The sequence below is a fragment of the Grus americana genome, chromosome 8, assembly GCF_028858705.1.
Source record: "Grus americana isolate bGruAme1 chromosome 8, bGruAme1.mat, whole genome shotgun sequence".
Lineage (NCBI taxonomy): Eukaryota > Metazoa > Chordata > Aves > Gruiformes > Gruidae > Grus > Grus americana.
This window is the reverse complement of record NC_072859.1, coordinates 6,576,823-6,592,611: the sequence shown is the minus strand read 5'-3', so window position 1 is coordinate 6,592,611 and position 15,789 is coordinate 6,576,823. Positions and strand designations below refer to the sequence as shown.

Sequence of the window (15,789 nt, the reverse complement as noted above, 5' to 3'; positions counted from 1 at the left end):
GCATCAGCAGTTCCTGACTGACAGCTGGGCTGTACCAGCCTCCCTCTCCATGTCCTCAGGGAAATGAATTCCCATGTCTGATGACTAATTCATTACTCGGATTTGTGCTTAGGCAAGTCCAAGCCCAGATCACGCACCTTCCAACGCTGAATTCCTCCTCAGCCGGAAAGCGAGGGGGTGCACATCTGCTCCATCTAGAACGCTGCATTAGCACGCGGCCACATCAACCCAGCTCAATCAGCTGAGAACAAAAGCCGGAATTGAATCTGTAGGAGCTGGCTGTAAGCAGAAGCAACTGAAAGGGAAATTGGTACAGATCAATTCTAGCTGAGCTGTATTTGGATTTCTACAACTGGAGGGTCAGATTTGAAAGCTCTTTTGTCAGTACCTTTGGAGCCTTTGAGACTCGAGCTCAAAGTCCTGTTTAACACTGACAGTAGCAAACTAATCTTCCACTGTAAGAAGACGAGTGCAACTAACACCAGAGCCAAAGACACCAGCTGGGGAAGAACGGTGACCACACGCACGCAGAAACACGAGCCAGGAACCAAGAGCAGCCTGGCAAGCTCCGCTCAGCACCGCAGCCCTTCCCAGAGCCGGGGCTGAGCCCCGACCCAGCTCGTGGCAGGCTGCAAGCAGACCAACCCACTCACCTTCTCAATTATCTTTCTCGATCCTTCACTTTCAGAGGCTTTACCATGAAGACGACATCTGCTGAAGAGAACAGTATTAAAGCTGTGGCAAGCTCCCCGTTGCTGATGTATTGCTAAAACTCACGCCTGATATGGGGTATTTGTGCAGGCTCTGAAGCGCTCGCCAGAACAGCGGTCACCTTACAGCCAGGATCATTACAGCAGATGGGGCTGATCTGGTGTGGCAAACCCTGCAAGCTCAGCATCCTCTCACTAGCCTCTCTACCTCCAGTTGCTCAAAATGTCATTTATAATCCACATTTTAACCAACTTACCCTGTGGGACATTAAGTTTTAATAAACGAGGCTTATCGACATCTTACAAATTAAAACTACGCCATAAATCAGTGTTGTGTGTTAAGAGCATCACCTACAACACCTGAAATCCACAAACGCAGCCTCTATATACACAATTATCACTTGTGAGCACTGATGTTAATCCAGTTTGATCACAGAAAAGCGAAAGGTATTCTGGCTTTTCGTTACCCTCATTGGGAAGCCTTCTTGTGTCTAGGCAATTCAATGAATTATAACCGCTTCAAGGCTTCAAAAGGACACAAACCTTCCAAGAAATGTTTTCCTGCACCTGTGTTCACCAGGATCCGAGCAGAACAAAGCTTTGACTCAGGCTTCTAATGGTGCGTTCTCCTGCGTCTGGGCAGGGGAGAAACTGAACCTTTGCCTTGGGCTGCTGCAGAGCTCAAGGACCATCTGGCATATACAAAAGACCATGAAGTAACATGGAATGCCATATCAGGCTCTTAGATTATTTATTTCCTTGCTTTCTAATTGCTATTTCTGTTTAGGGAAGACAAAGTCATAACAAAACACTGAAGTACAAGCCAAATTCCATTAACTTATTTATAGAATTTACCTTATAGGTACACCAGCTGATCCTGTTCCTTATTACCCCATTTTACTGCATTGACTGTGACTCATTCCTACAGCTGTGCTCATAAGGGAACTGCCTTTAAACAGCACGCGGAGCTTCACAGACCAGCAACCGCACTGTAACCGCTGCCGATGCCCCAACACACAGCATTAAAAAGACAAAAATATTCACAACAAACTCATATAAACGATCAATCAGCTAGGATGGGAAACAACACAGGCAAAGAATGAAGGTTTTAGAGCAACGATGCTCATTTTTTCCCCCAGAGCTGACACAGGTTAGTTGGCGCTGAACTGCTCCGTCTTGGCAGAGCTGGCCCGGAGAGCCACGCGGGGACAGGACACCAGCAAAGGCAGTACGAGAATAGCAGCCTTGGCCACACGTCAGAACAAGTCTGCAACTCTGGGACAAGATAGATCCCGAGTTAACAGCTCACTCGTGCTGATCTTTTCAGCTTCTCTGCGCTTTGCCCCACAAATACATTAGGAGCATTTATAAAAACACACTAAGCAATTACAGTAAAAATAAAGCCAAGATTATAAACACAGTCTGGATGCCAATTTTGACTCTTTTTGCTATTTAGAGCTCACATTTCAGCATGCAAAGAATTCTCACGCGCCCCAAAACGTGTGCCCGGAGCTATATAGCACATGCAAAATAAATTGCATTCATATTGGTATGTTATGGCATGCAATTTCCCTCTTCCCGATCACACCGCCTGCCTCTCTTATTAAGTCAAATAGCCTGTCAGCTTCTCATCAGGAAGAGGAAATTGGTTTTCCCCATCTCCTAGGAGATAAACAAGGCTTCCCCCTCTGCAGAGGGGAAGTTGAGCCACTGAGTACACACTGCAAAAGCCAGTGCCCGCAGACGGGCAGGCTGGGGGGTGCTCGCCCGTGGGCTTTGCACCATCCCCGTGGCACTCTGTGCCCGCTGCAACGCCAGTCGCCTTCCTGGGCAGAGCAATAACTGCTTTAAAAAGTAGATTCTTGTGTTTTCACGCAGTTTTCTTTGTGATTTTTAGCTGAACATACACAACTCTGACTCACAGCGCTGCTGCCTTACAACTAAGGAGTTTTAGGTACTCATCATACCACAGGGGAACAGAACCATAGAATCGGACTTTTACATACAGGCTGTACTAATTCAGGGAAAAAAGATTACCACACTCAAAATTAGCATAAAACAATCTCAAATATAGTAACTAAATTGCCATATAATAAATGGAATAAAATATATATTTTTAAACCCCATTTTTTTTGCACTGTGGCTTTGCAAAACCAAGGTTCTGCAATTTTGCAGGTTTACGCTGTAACTAAAGTTAAAGATTATGTATTTACAAAAAGCACAATTACATTTTAAAATTAATTCATTATCTGCTTTTACTAAAAAGGGGTCAAGCTGCAAGGCTACAGATATACTGTAAAAAAAAAAAAAACCAAAAAAAACCAGGTGAAATACACAACTAGCCTTCATTTTTACTTCAGGAATCAGGAAAAAGAAACATGACCAGGAGCGGGTTGACTTTTCATCACATCCTTCCTAAATTTAAAATGATTTCATCCAAGAGACAGACCTTCTCATGCTCAGCTGTTGCGATAGCCACTGCTATGGTGTGGCCTCACGGCACACTAAGGTATCACGACCAAAGGGACCGCTCTAGCAGGACGGTGCCCCAGGACAGCCTTTGCTCTGCCACTGCATCACGCAGAGACGTCAGGACTCCGCGGGGTATTGCCACGTTGGCCATTTTTCTAAGGCATCTCACAAGCAATTCCGATGTAGAAGAATGAGATTTCCTTCCAGGGACGTTCTGCTCATTCCCTTACCCACAGCATGCATTTTTAAAGAGAGAGAGAGAAACCGATCAAATTTAATTCATATTGCATTATTCACCAAGTAGCTATAGTCTCATCCAAAATCTTAATTGTCTAATAATTCAAGTCACCTATTTCAAATACAGCTCCAAAGGAATGTCTAGAAACCCAGAGGCTGCCTCCTACACGCACACTAAATCTTGCTGTTAAGATGTCTAGTGCAGTCTTTTTTCGGAAACAAAGCCATAAATACTGGCCTCTTGTATATACGTGTGCGGTGCTGCTTCAGGTCTATAGCCAAAATGCTGTTTGATGTTCCGCTGCTGTCTCAGGAGTGCTTCGCTGAAGGCACGGCTGTCTGTCAATCTTCCAGCTTTGCGAATCTTTTTCTACTTCACAACCCTCAAGTTTTGACCACTAACACAAAACCTGGCGTGTACCAGTTAAATTACAAGCACCGTTAATTCCTCTAACCACTAAATAGGTAACAGACTGGCATTTTTAAATTACTGGAAAGCAAACGCAGGAAGGAAAAAGAGGGTGGGGAAAAAAAGGCACAGTTGAGTATTTCTGATGTTGCTGTTACCCTGTGTACATCATTAAGGAATCGTCTACAGCCCATGTGCAGCTGGACTGATGAGCAGTTTGCAGACTCGCAAACGAAGCCTGCCTCTAGGTGCAGCCCTTTCATATGGGCTGGCCTAGACTACCAGGTCCAGCTTTCACTGTTACCTCCTGAGCTACATACAGCTCTTCGATTATCCCAGGTTTAATAGCTCTGAGTACTCGATACCAAAGGATGCTTAAATAAAAGAAAAAAGGGTACAGAACAAAAATCACAAAGCAATTAACTGCCCATCCCTAAGCCCAGAAGCAGCCTTGAACCTATACTGGTTGGTGTACTTAGGACTCGAGTTCTTCACCCAGCGTGAATGCCTCAAAGCTCTCCGAGCTGCTGGGGAAGTTACCCAGCACACATCAGAAGACAGAGGAAAAGGAAAAAAGGCTTGTTCAGCAACAACACGAGCTTCCCAGCTTGTGCACACAGATGAAGCGGCATATCAACCCAGGAGCTGGCCATGGGGCAAATGGAAAGTGTGAGGAACGCTCAGCGTTTCCACCAACCACTGTCACAAACTTCCTTCAGAAAGAAACAGTAATCTACACCATCCCTCTGCTAACCCACATCCCACCACAAACTTCTGCCTGGTCCCGCAGCAGCCCAGAGAGCCCCAGAGAAGCTCTCCTCTGCACCAGGGGTACTCTGCCATGGACCTTCTGGAGCCAGTGGTTTCTAACAACTGGAAGGGTTCACAGCCAGGTGCAAAATCACAAATGAACTTGCAGGCCACGGAAATCAGCACCCACAAGCAGGACATGACCTTGAGCACCCCAGCTCCCAGCGGCAGTGGCAAGGGCTGCTCCCTGCTGCCAAGAAAGCTCTGAACATACTCCAGTGCCACAACTTGAGAACTTATGGTCTATGCAACAGTAATAAAATCAAAACTTCTGTTGGCCAGTTCTCTGCACTGTCAACAAGTTACTTTCAATCATTCCAGCTCTGTACCTTACCTGACCTTTATTCCACACCCACGTACACTAATTAATGGTTAAGCAGAATTCAATCACTTGGTCCCCAATACCTCCGAGGAAATCACTACAGCAACAGTGTAGGTGGGTCTGCATTGCTCTGAATGAACAGAAAGTGGCCTGCGTTGGTACAAAGCAAGTACTGCGGTCAGCCTCAATGCTGACTTGCTGTGAACACTGTACTGCTTTTGACAGCAAAAATGACTTTTACGTGAGAACAAGGTACACTGCAATAATTTTCATACAGACATCTGTGCTCCAAATATTTTGGTGGCCACCCAGCTGTTCCCTCACACTACTCTGCACCCTACTACAACCATACACACTGTTTACCTTTCAAATTTTATTGCCCTACAGTAAGAGAAACCAGACATCACCTCCTCCTCTAAATGCTGGTACGCAGCCAAGTTCTCCTGTCCACCATTTGCATGCTCTGGAAGCTAACGTTCTCAACAAGCCCAATAACCTATTTTTCAATAGCTAGTCCAGTACGTGGCATCAGGCATCCAACTAAGAAGAGGACTGTCATGGGATCGTTGGTTTGGGGTTTTTTTTGAGTTTACACACTTGTAAATACAGAGGCCTCTAGACTGAACTACAATCTGCACAGAATCAAGGACCGGCACCCAGGGTGTAGGACACCAACCTTCAGTCGCATGGGTCCTTCAGAAGGACACCGATCCCCACGTCCTTTGTGAGTGCGTGACAATGCAGTGAAATAAAGACAAAGCATTCATCTGCTTGTGGCTGCTTCGTGTGAAGCAGTTCTGTTCCAGACACCTTAAGCCTAAGCACTCCCATGTAAACAAAACCTCAACCTGCTACAAAGTGAGCTTATACAATTGGAAATAAATGTTTCTTTTGAAATAAAAAGAAGGCATCTTTATATATACAGACAAACCATAAGCCTTTGATCAACCCTACAAAGCACGTCTGCATATAACAAATGAAAATTGTCAGCCTCCTAACTTCCGCTGGAAAAAAAAAAAAGAATGTGATTTCCTACACCCTGCTTATTCACTAAGATTACTTATCACCCTAAAGAATACCATTTTATTTATTTAGTAACAGAAATAAATCCAAACTAAAGATTTGTAGCTGTCAGTTAACAGGGCAAGCGCATTACAAATGAAAGCAGAAAGGGTGTGACCACACAGGACACGCTGCCAGTGCTGGCACTCTCCAAACGTCCCAAACTTGTACCTCTTGCTTTTCTAATCTAGCGCAAGGAAATAGGTGAACATACAGATTACAAGTACCAGCAGAGGATCTCCAGGACCACTAAAGCCCTTCCCCTACCAATCAAATGCTATTTTAACATCAGCTATTAATTTGGGGGTTGAGTTCTACCTCAAAGCACCGCTACTCCCCACTCCTACGCTGTTATACCATTCCAGCCCCACACAGCCCTTCAACAAGCAGTGATCCTTGTTCAGAAGGTGCCACTGGAATTCAGGATTGGGGCTAAGCGGAATAAGTAATCTCCATAATAAGAAGATAAAACAGAACGCTCTTGTACCATCTGATATTACAACAACAGCATTTGTTTATACAAGTATTAAAGGGAGGTTAAATTTCAATATCTGAAAGACAAATATTCTAAGAAATAATATTTAGAGTGGACCCTGTCCATTTGAGCAGATAATCAGAATGAATAATTTACAGCCACACTTTTATCTCCACTGCAGCTGAGAAGAGCTGCATCGTAAGGAGCTTGGGGAGATGCCGACACATCTGCTCACCAAGTGGAATAATCGGGAGGACTCCAAGCAACAGTGGTCCAGTAACCTGCTTTACTTAGGTAAAAGACAAATGGGACAGGAAGCAGTGGGAGGAACAAGGAATGCAAAAAAAGAACCCAGCATGCTCATGGTGAAGTCAGTATTTCATGGTTTTGGCGATACTGCGCATTCTGCTTCGGAGACAACAAGCGCTACACTAGATTTTCACCCCTAAATTGTCACAGCTTCTTCCTAAAGGTAGCTCAGGGCAGAGAAAGGGTGCCTGCTCACAATGACCCGGCACGCAGGCCTTCCTGCTGTGCCACGAGGACTCAGAAGCTGAGAATAACATCATGGCAGCATCAATTCACCCCAATTGCTGCAGTAACAGCAAGCATCACGTAGCAAACAGCTAACAAAGCAAACACACATCAAAGAATTCTCCAGAAATTCAAGTGAGTCCCATCATACAGCTGGGAATCAAGCACCATTTGATACTTTTTCCAGTGATGCGTAATGAGATTGAATTAACAGACTAAACACTAATTTTGTACAGATGTTGCTCAGGTGGAAGGATGGTGTGAGTTTCGTCAGGGGAAAGCCTTGTAGAAAGATGATGAGCATCTGGAGGAATAACACTGGCATATAAAAAACTGTTGTTACAAAGTAGACAGACGGGGGGGGGAAAAAATGTATCTTTGAACAGATTAAAGGAATCTATGCTTACAGCTAGCAACTGCCAAGAGAGACATGCATGCAGTCTGGTATAACTCTCATGCACCTCGCAGTAGTGTCAGGGGACAGCTGTGAACAATCTCCTCCTATCATACAGCCTGGAGAGGTTTTGCTTATCCACATCTATAGGGTTTTTGGTTAACATCACAGTCTGTGTTTGTTACCTGAAAAAAGGAAAAAGCAGATGGACATAGGTATGATTAAATGTAGCACAATGAGAAGGGTCACCATATAACCAGAGTAAAAATTGCACCATTTAGATCCAAGATCCTGTTCCCAGCAACACTTTGTCCACTAAAATAGCACCAGGCCGATCAGCTGCAGAGCTGAAGAGTCATTCTGAAGTTAGTTTACCCACGTCCCAACCAGAAACAGGAGATTCCTAAATACAAACCAAATGAAAGCTATTAACGATGGATGGTTCACCTATTTATTGCTCGCCTTGCCTATTACTTACAACACACCTTAGTTGGGTAGCACTTTTGTTTTAAAGAGCTTCCAAAATGCTTCCAGCATACTACCAAGCAATACAAAGCATTTCTGTATGTATACAAATTTTACCGACTGATACAGCAAGCAGCCTGCAGCAGAAATCTAAGAAACTCATTCACAAGTCCTGAATTACACATCCAGCCGAGCAGCGTAAGAACTAGGACTAGCCTCAGCTTTGGCATACAAAACTCCCTTTTCACCACAGTCCAACGTATTAACTGAAAATCAGTTTTACAATACATGTAAGGTAAATCAAAACCACCTGTGCACATCTACAGAGGGTCTGTGATCAATTAGAAAATGGATTTTAGTTAGACCAGCCTAAAATAAGATTACCTTAGTCTCATACTGGGAAGCTAGGTTTCAGTAGCACACTCCTGTAGTTTTTGTGCTAAGCTCAAGGTAACACAGAAGTATCCATCGCAAAATCCATATTAAAGTGAAAACACACAGGCCGACAGCCAGCCCCTGCTGCTACGTTCCCCCTGAAGTTCAAGCAACCTGCTCCATCTCCTCCGACAGGGATTAGAGCAACATTTTGGGCACAGTTTACATGCAGTCACACACTAACCCCGGCCCAAGGCTTCTACAAACAAAGGCAGAAGGGCTTAAAGGAGAAGGAAGTAAGCGACAGGGATGGAGAAATACCTGGTCTTGATCCATTTCCAGTACAAGCCTTTTTGAAAGCCGCAGCTCAGGGGAAGACCCCTGCCCTCCCTCTACCACCTCGCCGCTCCTATGAGCGATGGCAGAAAAATCCACTGGCTCAAATACACCTGCCCGTACAGACGGCTCAGTCACTCCAGAGCAAAAAGCCTGGCCCCATACTGAGCCACACACAATTTTCAGAGACTAAAAAGCAAAATGGACTCTAAGCAGAGAGAAAAAGGGAAAGAACACACTGAAAACAAGCTTTAAAAAAATCCAACCGCCACGCACGTACTCACATTCACTTAAGGAACAAAAGGTGAAGGAATTAGTATAGCAGCTCTCTACTTACAGGCAGGTCAGGGAAGACAGAGTTAAATATGAGTGGTCCTAAATAGTTTGGATTACTTTGCTCTCTACAGCAGAGAGGAAGAGACCCGATCCCCAAAAAAATGGCCCGAAGACATTTTTCATAAGTACAACAACATTAAGTCATTGCTTTCCTTTTGTTGAGGTTTTTAAAGCATCAAAGGAGGCAGGAGCATGAGTTAAAATTCCTTTAACATTTAAAAGAACATAAATGTAATATTATTCTTCATCTTCTCCCCCTTTGCCAAATATGTTTACACACAAACATCACAGCACATTACAGAACATCAATATACCACCAGAAGCATTAAAAAAAAAAATATCAAAATGCTGAATTATAATACTTTGGAGTTTTACAGCTAGCGACTCAAAGCCCACCATGAAATTCTAGGTATCACAAGCAAAACCCAGTAAGTCACATTCAAACATTAGACTACAAAATTTTATTAGCACAGACACCATTTGTCAATAATAAACCAATGGATAGAAGGGAAAAAAAAAAAAAAAAAGGTCCTGTAAATGCTCCAGTTGTCCACAAAACTAATGCTGGATTTTCAACAAAATTAGCAAGTTTTCTATAAAAGTTAATAAAGATAGTCGGTTTGGCCTACACAAAACACTTTAGTTCCTCTTAGCTAGAAAATTGATTTTGTGCTGGGGTGGGGGGGGCAGTTCTCTAGGTTTGTGGGTGTTTTTAAGCAATTTTGCCACTCAAAAAAATAAAGCGAGACTTTCTTCTTTTGCCAGTGTATTGCTGGCAAGTTCTGTTCAGTTTTCCAAAAATAACCCATATGTTTTAGATGATGCTATAATCCAAAAAAAAATCAATATTCCACATTATTTTAACTATGTCATATCTCATTTCCCATTTCTAATCAAAGAAAGTAGTTAATAAGCTAAGATTAATAGTGACTAGCATTATTTATGTTAGCCAACTGACTACTCTTAGAAGCAGCAGTTGTTCTTCTGCTCTATAAATATGCAACAAAGAAGCCCAGAGCCGCATTCAAAGAGGTTAGTGAAGTTAACATTCACGGCAATCAAAGTGAAAGTAATAAAGGTAAGGAGGTTAAAAAAACAGTTTGAAATCCACATGAAGGGCAAGAAAATAGGGAGAGAAGCAACATAAAGGCAAAAACGATTCATACTTCAAAGACAAGGAAAAGAAGAAAGATAAAGAAAGGGCTCTATTGAGAAATTTTGCACAGATCACTTAATTAAACTATTCAAATTGCACTGAGCTTAAAACCAAATACTGTACTAAAATAATCTATCTAGAGAACTGAGTGGCCATAAACACATGCAAACAAGAAAATATACTCATGTCAACATACACGAGGTAGCACAGCATTTGAGGACGACGCAGAACGAAAAGACGAGACTCTTCCAGTTCAAATCACCAGTAACAAACCAGGACCCAGTATCTCTCTAGCACACTTATCTCCCGAAACGGCTAGCTGTCACAGGAAAACAAAGGTCTATTCTCAAGCGATGAAGAAAGTACTTCCACCAGTGAATGTCCTTATAAGCAAGAGGAATCCAGCTGTTGAAGCCCCAAACTATACAAAGACATTTCTTGTCCTAATGACAGAGGACAAAGAGTTCTAACAATCAGAAATAGCACGCAGGCTGGGAAAGGCCAGGCATTTGCCCATCAGTGTATTAAGTTTACCAATTTAGGAGGACCGAGGACAGCACAGTAGCAGGACTATGTGTCCAGCACCCAATGCCAAGAAAAACATGATTCTCCGTTACAATTTCCTTACCTTCTATAGAAGGGGCCTGGTCCACAGCTGCATATAGCATCTCTTTCAAAGCCTGCAAGGGAGAGAAGGAGGAATACAGTTAGTAGTTGGAAATAAAAATAATAATAAACAAAAATTACATTGTACATACACCTGTTTGAAAACAAAAGCAATTAAAGCCCTTTTATCCTCCAGACTGACACAAAAAGTTATGGAACGTGATGTCAATGCTATCACACGTATTTCTGTTAACAAGAGAAACACAAGTTCATGTTTGCCAACTGCTTTGTCTAAAGCCTGTTACCTCACTAATCTATAAAAATTCTTCCAATTGTATTTTTCAACAATTTCCTTTGAAAAAATGTTTCTTGGTTGGTAGGATGTTAAAGGTTTTACATTTAAAAAAAAAAACAAAGAAAAAACTGTTGCATGACACAGAAAGGAGTACGTCAAGGCAAATGGAGGAAAAGCAGCCTCAGGGATTTCTTATCACTGTGATATAGGAGTACAGAAATACACATACATTCTAAAAGCTGAAGACAACTTGACGAAGGAGATAAGGGAACTGGGGGTGACGGTTTTCAGGCAGCAGGACTGGGAGGCAAGGTGGTCCTACAGCTAAATACCGAGCAGCCCTGGCAATAACCCCTTCCGTTACCAGAGCCAGGGTGGAGGCATCACATCAGTCACCTCATCGACTTGCAGCTCCTTTCCAGAAGACCACTTTTCAGGCAGTTATTAAGATGCTGGTATTATTCCAGCCACAGACTAAAGATTTGCTCTCTTACACATCACAAATGCAAGCAAATAAACTGAATTCGGATCAATGGCTGAAGGAATAACTTGAACCATAGATTTGGAACCAGAAGCCACCAGGAAGGGTCCATTCCTACTGCCGAGTGATTTGTTTACACACACCCCAGATCACTTGATAAAGACAGGCATCTTGATGCTCACATGCAGAACACAAGTGTGCTTCACACACAGCTGCTGCAAAACCAAATTTTTTTTCCCTCACTTTTGAGCCCACAGAAATCTAACACACAAAAGCCATTCAGGTCTTTTGAGCTCCTGTCTCTTCTGCCTGTTTCCCAACATATCTGATACTTCTATAATCCTACACCATTTACCATCTTGTGTGTCATCATCCCCCAGGTCAAAACTTCACAGCCTAAATAACAAATATCCTAATACCCTCAAGGCAAAAACCACAAGCTCAGCAGTTGGAACCTCAGCCCTGTTGTAACATGGTGGTTACGATCCAGTTAAGTAAATATAAGGTCTAAAGGACATGTCTGTTTATCACAAGATAATCCCAGGTGGCAGGCTACACCGGCAGCTCAGACATCTCTCAAAGGGCCAATTCCTGAGGCCACAGAGTTCTCAAAGGTCACTTGCTTAATTGTTTTCCCAACTGAGCCACTGCTGAGTAATCCTCATTGCAGTGGCACAGCTCCTCTACCCTTTAAATTCATCCCAAACGCTGGCCACTTCACTCCTTTTCCCCCATGACTCACTGGCCAGCAGCACACGATGTACCTCCGTGCATGAAGCGCTCAAAAAGCCTTCCCTCTTTTTCATCCCGCTCGTCATCCTCGCCTACCTGTAACTTCTTCCATGAACCACAACCACACAGCACAGGATAAACAAACCTGAAGAGACAGCAAATTGAAAGCCACTGTAGTAAGAACTCCATCCCTTAACCCACCCAGAGGTAAAGTAGCAGCGTACTTCCTATCCCTGCTTTTATCAGTCATTTAAAAAAAAAACCAACTAATTAAAAAGGACCACTGACGGGCCTGCACTAAACAGTCTTGAAAGCTGAAGGTGTCAGTCGTCTCCCCAGGCAGACTGACGTATTACAATCTGGCAGCTGCAGGGCAGCAGATTTTGTTACTGCTTACCTGACCTATACAGGTAAACCAATAACCTGGAAGTGAAAGGCTCAGTGGTCCCTCACACCCAAGCTATTTAGTCTTCTAGATTACAGAATTTTAGAAATTATTGTTTCCAAAAGTTATCCACCACTGTCAAACGTTTAAGAATTACTCTTTCTGCCCTCAAACTAGACAAAAAGGGTTATTTCCTGGCGTTAAATTGTGCTGGCGATACACCTTGCACCTGCAGTGAACTTGTATAAAGGTACAGCAGAGGACAACAACAAAAAAAGCACTTAAAAACACAACTGTCAAACCTTAACAGTGAACAAATTCAAGGACAAAAACCTTAAAACGCTCGAACAAAACCATTGTTTCAAACCGCTTATGCTCATCTAAGCTCGTCCGCTAACACTTAGAAGGACAAATAGTGAAATAGCACAACAGATTTGTGTCGGGAGGTGGCAAGCCGGAGTGTGAACTGCCTATCATGAACCAGGGTTGGAAGCGCAGAGTTGGCCACCTCCCAAAGACTGCAAGCCTGTTTCTGGAAGAGAGACTCCGAAGGCAAGCAGGCTACCTCAGCTATCGGTTTTGTTTTCCCCACCTACTTCCTGATGGAGGGTTTGTCTCAGAGAAATAATTTCTAAAACTTCTCTTCTCCAAGGGCAAAAGTACTTAAAACCTGGAGCTTCCTTAAGAGGGAAGTCACCTGCTCATACCTTTTACTCTTCTCTCCCATGAACTTTGTACCTGTAGAATCTGTTCCGATTCTCCTTCTTCCCAGATGCTGCAATTTCAAAGGTATTGAGCACTTTTTCTTTAGATATACCATCAGACTTCTGCATCCAGATAAACAAATGCAGGCCAGATTAACTGAAACAAAACTGCCATCTGGCAACTGTAAAACTCCACCGAATTTCCATCAGCCGGACATGCAGACGTACGCTTACATGTAGAAGTCTGAGCAGATGGAGCAACGCTCTTCTTTCTCCTACAAGCGCTCCAGAGATGGACTGGAGAGCAAAGGAAATCTGCAGCACAATTTGTGGATAAACAGAGGACTAGCAACCCAGTGATTCCACTGCATTGAAAATTGAGCATTAAATGCAGTGAAGCACGCTCTTAGCAAAAAAGCATCAGCTGAAATTCATCTAAGAGCTACCTTAGTTTGTTCGGTACTATGTGAAAAAGAGAAAACTTGCAAGAATTTCAGAAACTTGACGCTTTACTATTAACAAATAGGAAGGTTTTGGATGACAGGTTGTTTAAAACTTCAGAATATTTAGCATTTAACATAATTAACAAACATTTCCACAAATTAAGCATTTGTCAATGCATCGTTTTTAACTCATTCACATCCAGGGAGTAGCCTGATAACGACACTCAGTTCTTCAACAGTAAAAATGCCCCTTTACATTGGGATTCTGCATTACGTTATTGCCCCTGGTCCTCACAGAAAGCCCTCATGACCATTTGCACCAACTTAGGTTTCAAGAGCCATCAGTTGGGAACAGAGTTGGCGTAGTAAACGTGACATACGAAATTTGCATGCTTTCATCCAATCTTCAGAATGGAAATGTGGAATGGAAAGTCAAATCAAGTCAATCAAGGTCTGCGTAAAGCTCCACATTAACCTTGAATCAGTCACGGCAAGTGTCTTTGCGAAAGGCTGAATGGAATGGAATAGCATACGTCATCATTTTTTCCTATTTTCTACCAGCCAAGTGCTCTTTCTCAAAGAGCAGACATAGAGTAATGGTCACTGCAAAGCTTTTGCTGAAAGAAAATAAGAAGGTAAGCCATAGCTATCAAATTATTTCTTCTTTTTGCCTGTTTAAAGACAATTAATGATTTTTTTTTCTCTCTTTAAAGCTCTTTTGCTGACCAAGTATCTGCCCTAAGCCCGGGCAACTTCCATACTTCCTACCAGCACAGTTATAATACTTAAACAGATTATTGTCGGAGGGAAAGATGAGGTTAACGGTAAGAACTTTGAGGACTGTAAATTGTTAAATACCATCTGAAAGTGAAACCGTATCTTTAGGTACTCAAAACACAACAGCCTCATTCTTCCTCCTGACGTTATCAGCAACGTATTACACCTTCCTCCTAGTTTGACTGGCAATTTATGCGAGGCAAAGCTCCTCGCAGCCACGCTCGCTGTGCAGCCCATCAAACCACAGACATCACCCAGCGAGGATCTCTCAAGTTACCTGGATCTCACCACACTTTGGGGCTCACTGACTGCATCAGTCGCTGCTCTCCGATGGAAATAGCTACAAACATCAGAGCAGAAAAATACAGATGGCTACATGTAAGCTGCGTGATACAGAATGACTTAAAGAAAGCAATTTGTAGACCATCTTATAGTCCTTTTATCAGCGTCATGAACTTGACCCGGGAAGTCAAGTCAAGGAATAATCTTTTCAGAGTTAAAAACTTACACAACAAGATCTCTCACTCCAGAACAGTGCTTGATTACTCTTTTAATTAAAAAGGAAAAGCTATAAACTGTCAGATGAAGACACATTATAATGCTATTAAATATACAAATAATTTTAAAAAATTTTACTATGATGCATGCTGTAAGCAATATTGCACGCAAGTAATGAAAGCGGCGCTTGGCTTTACATTTGCTAAACAACAATTCTGATTTTTTTCTTGACAAAGGAAGGCTGTGTGCTTTTTGCCTCAAGTATAATCAACAAGTAAACCGAGGTAGCGCCGGCCTTTTATGCACCGCACCCACACGACCACCAGTTACTGAATAATAAATGCCAGACTATTCCATTACTGTAATATGCATGAGCGGGAGCTGACTCACATTCAGCCAGCTGCAACAAGGGAAACAAAGACTTTTGAAACTTATTACTAAAAAGAAGGGTGGTGGTTTTGTTTTAATTCACTCTATGTTAAGCTATCTATCCAAGAAGGAAATTACTTGAAGCCTAGAAAGAGTAACAAGTTGAAGGAGGTTTTTACTGAAATCTACCTTTAAATTGGGATGGGGGAAGGGAGAATGATATAATAATACTGCCCTAGTTAAAACATCTGAAAATTAACCTCCTGTAATGAAAACAGTGGCCGATAAGCAGCGGAGTTCTTCACACATTAATCAAGGTGCCATAGTTCACCAGGTCTCCTTTACCTTCCCTCTGCATCTGTCTGGTCAGCAGGCAGCCAAAGCTTTTGCCCTTCTATTTCCTCCT

The 15,789-nt window shown here is 42.8% G+C and overlaps 1 protein-coding gene across 1 annotated transcript in view; it reads right to left on the bottom strand.

Moving 5' to 3' along the window:
• XPR1 (xenotropic and polytropic retrovirus receptor 1) overlaps nt 1-15,789 on the bottom strand; it is a 105,275-nt gene that overhangs the window by 87,358 nt on the left and 2,128 nt on the right. The window contains exon 2 of the mRNA XM_054833673.1: nt 10,722-10,773. Coding sequence (XP_054689648.1) covers nt 10,722-10,773 — 52 coding nt within the window. The remainder of the gene's footprint in view (nt 1-10,721; nt 10,774-15,789) is intronic.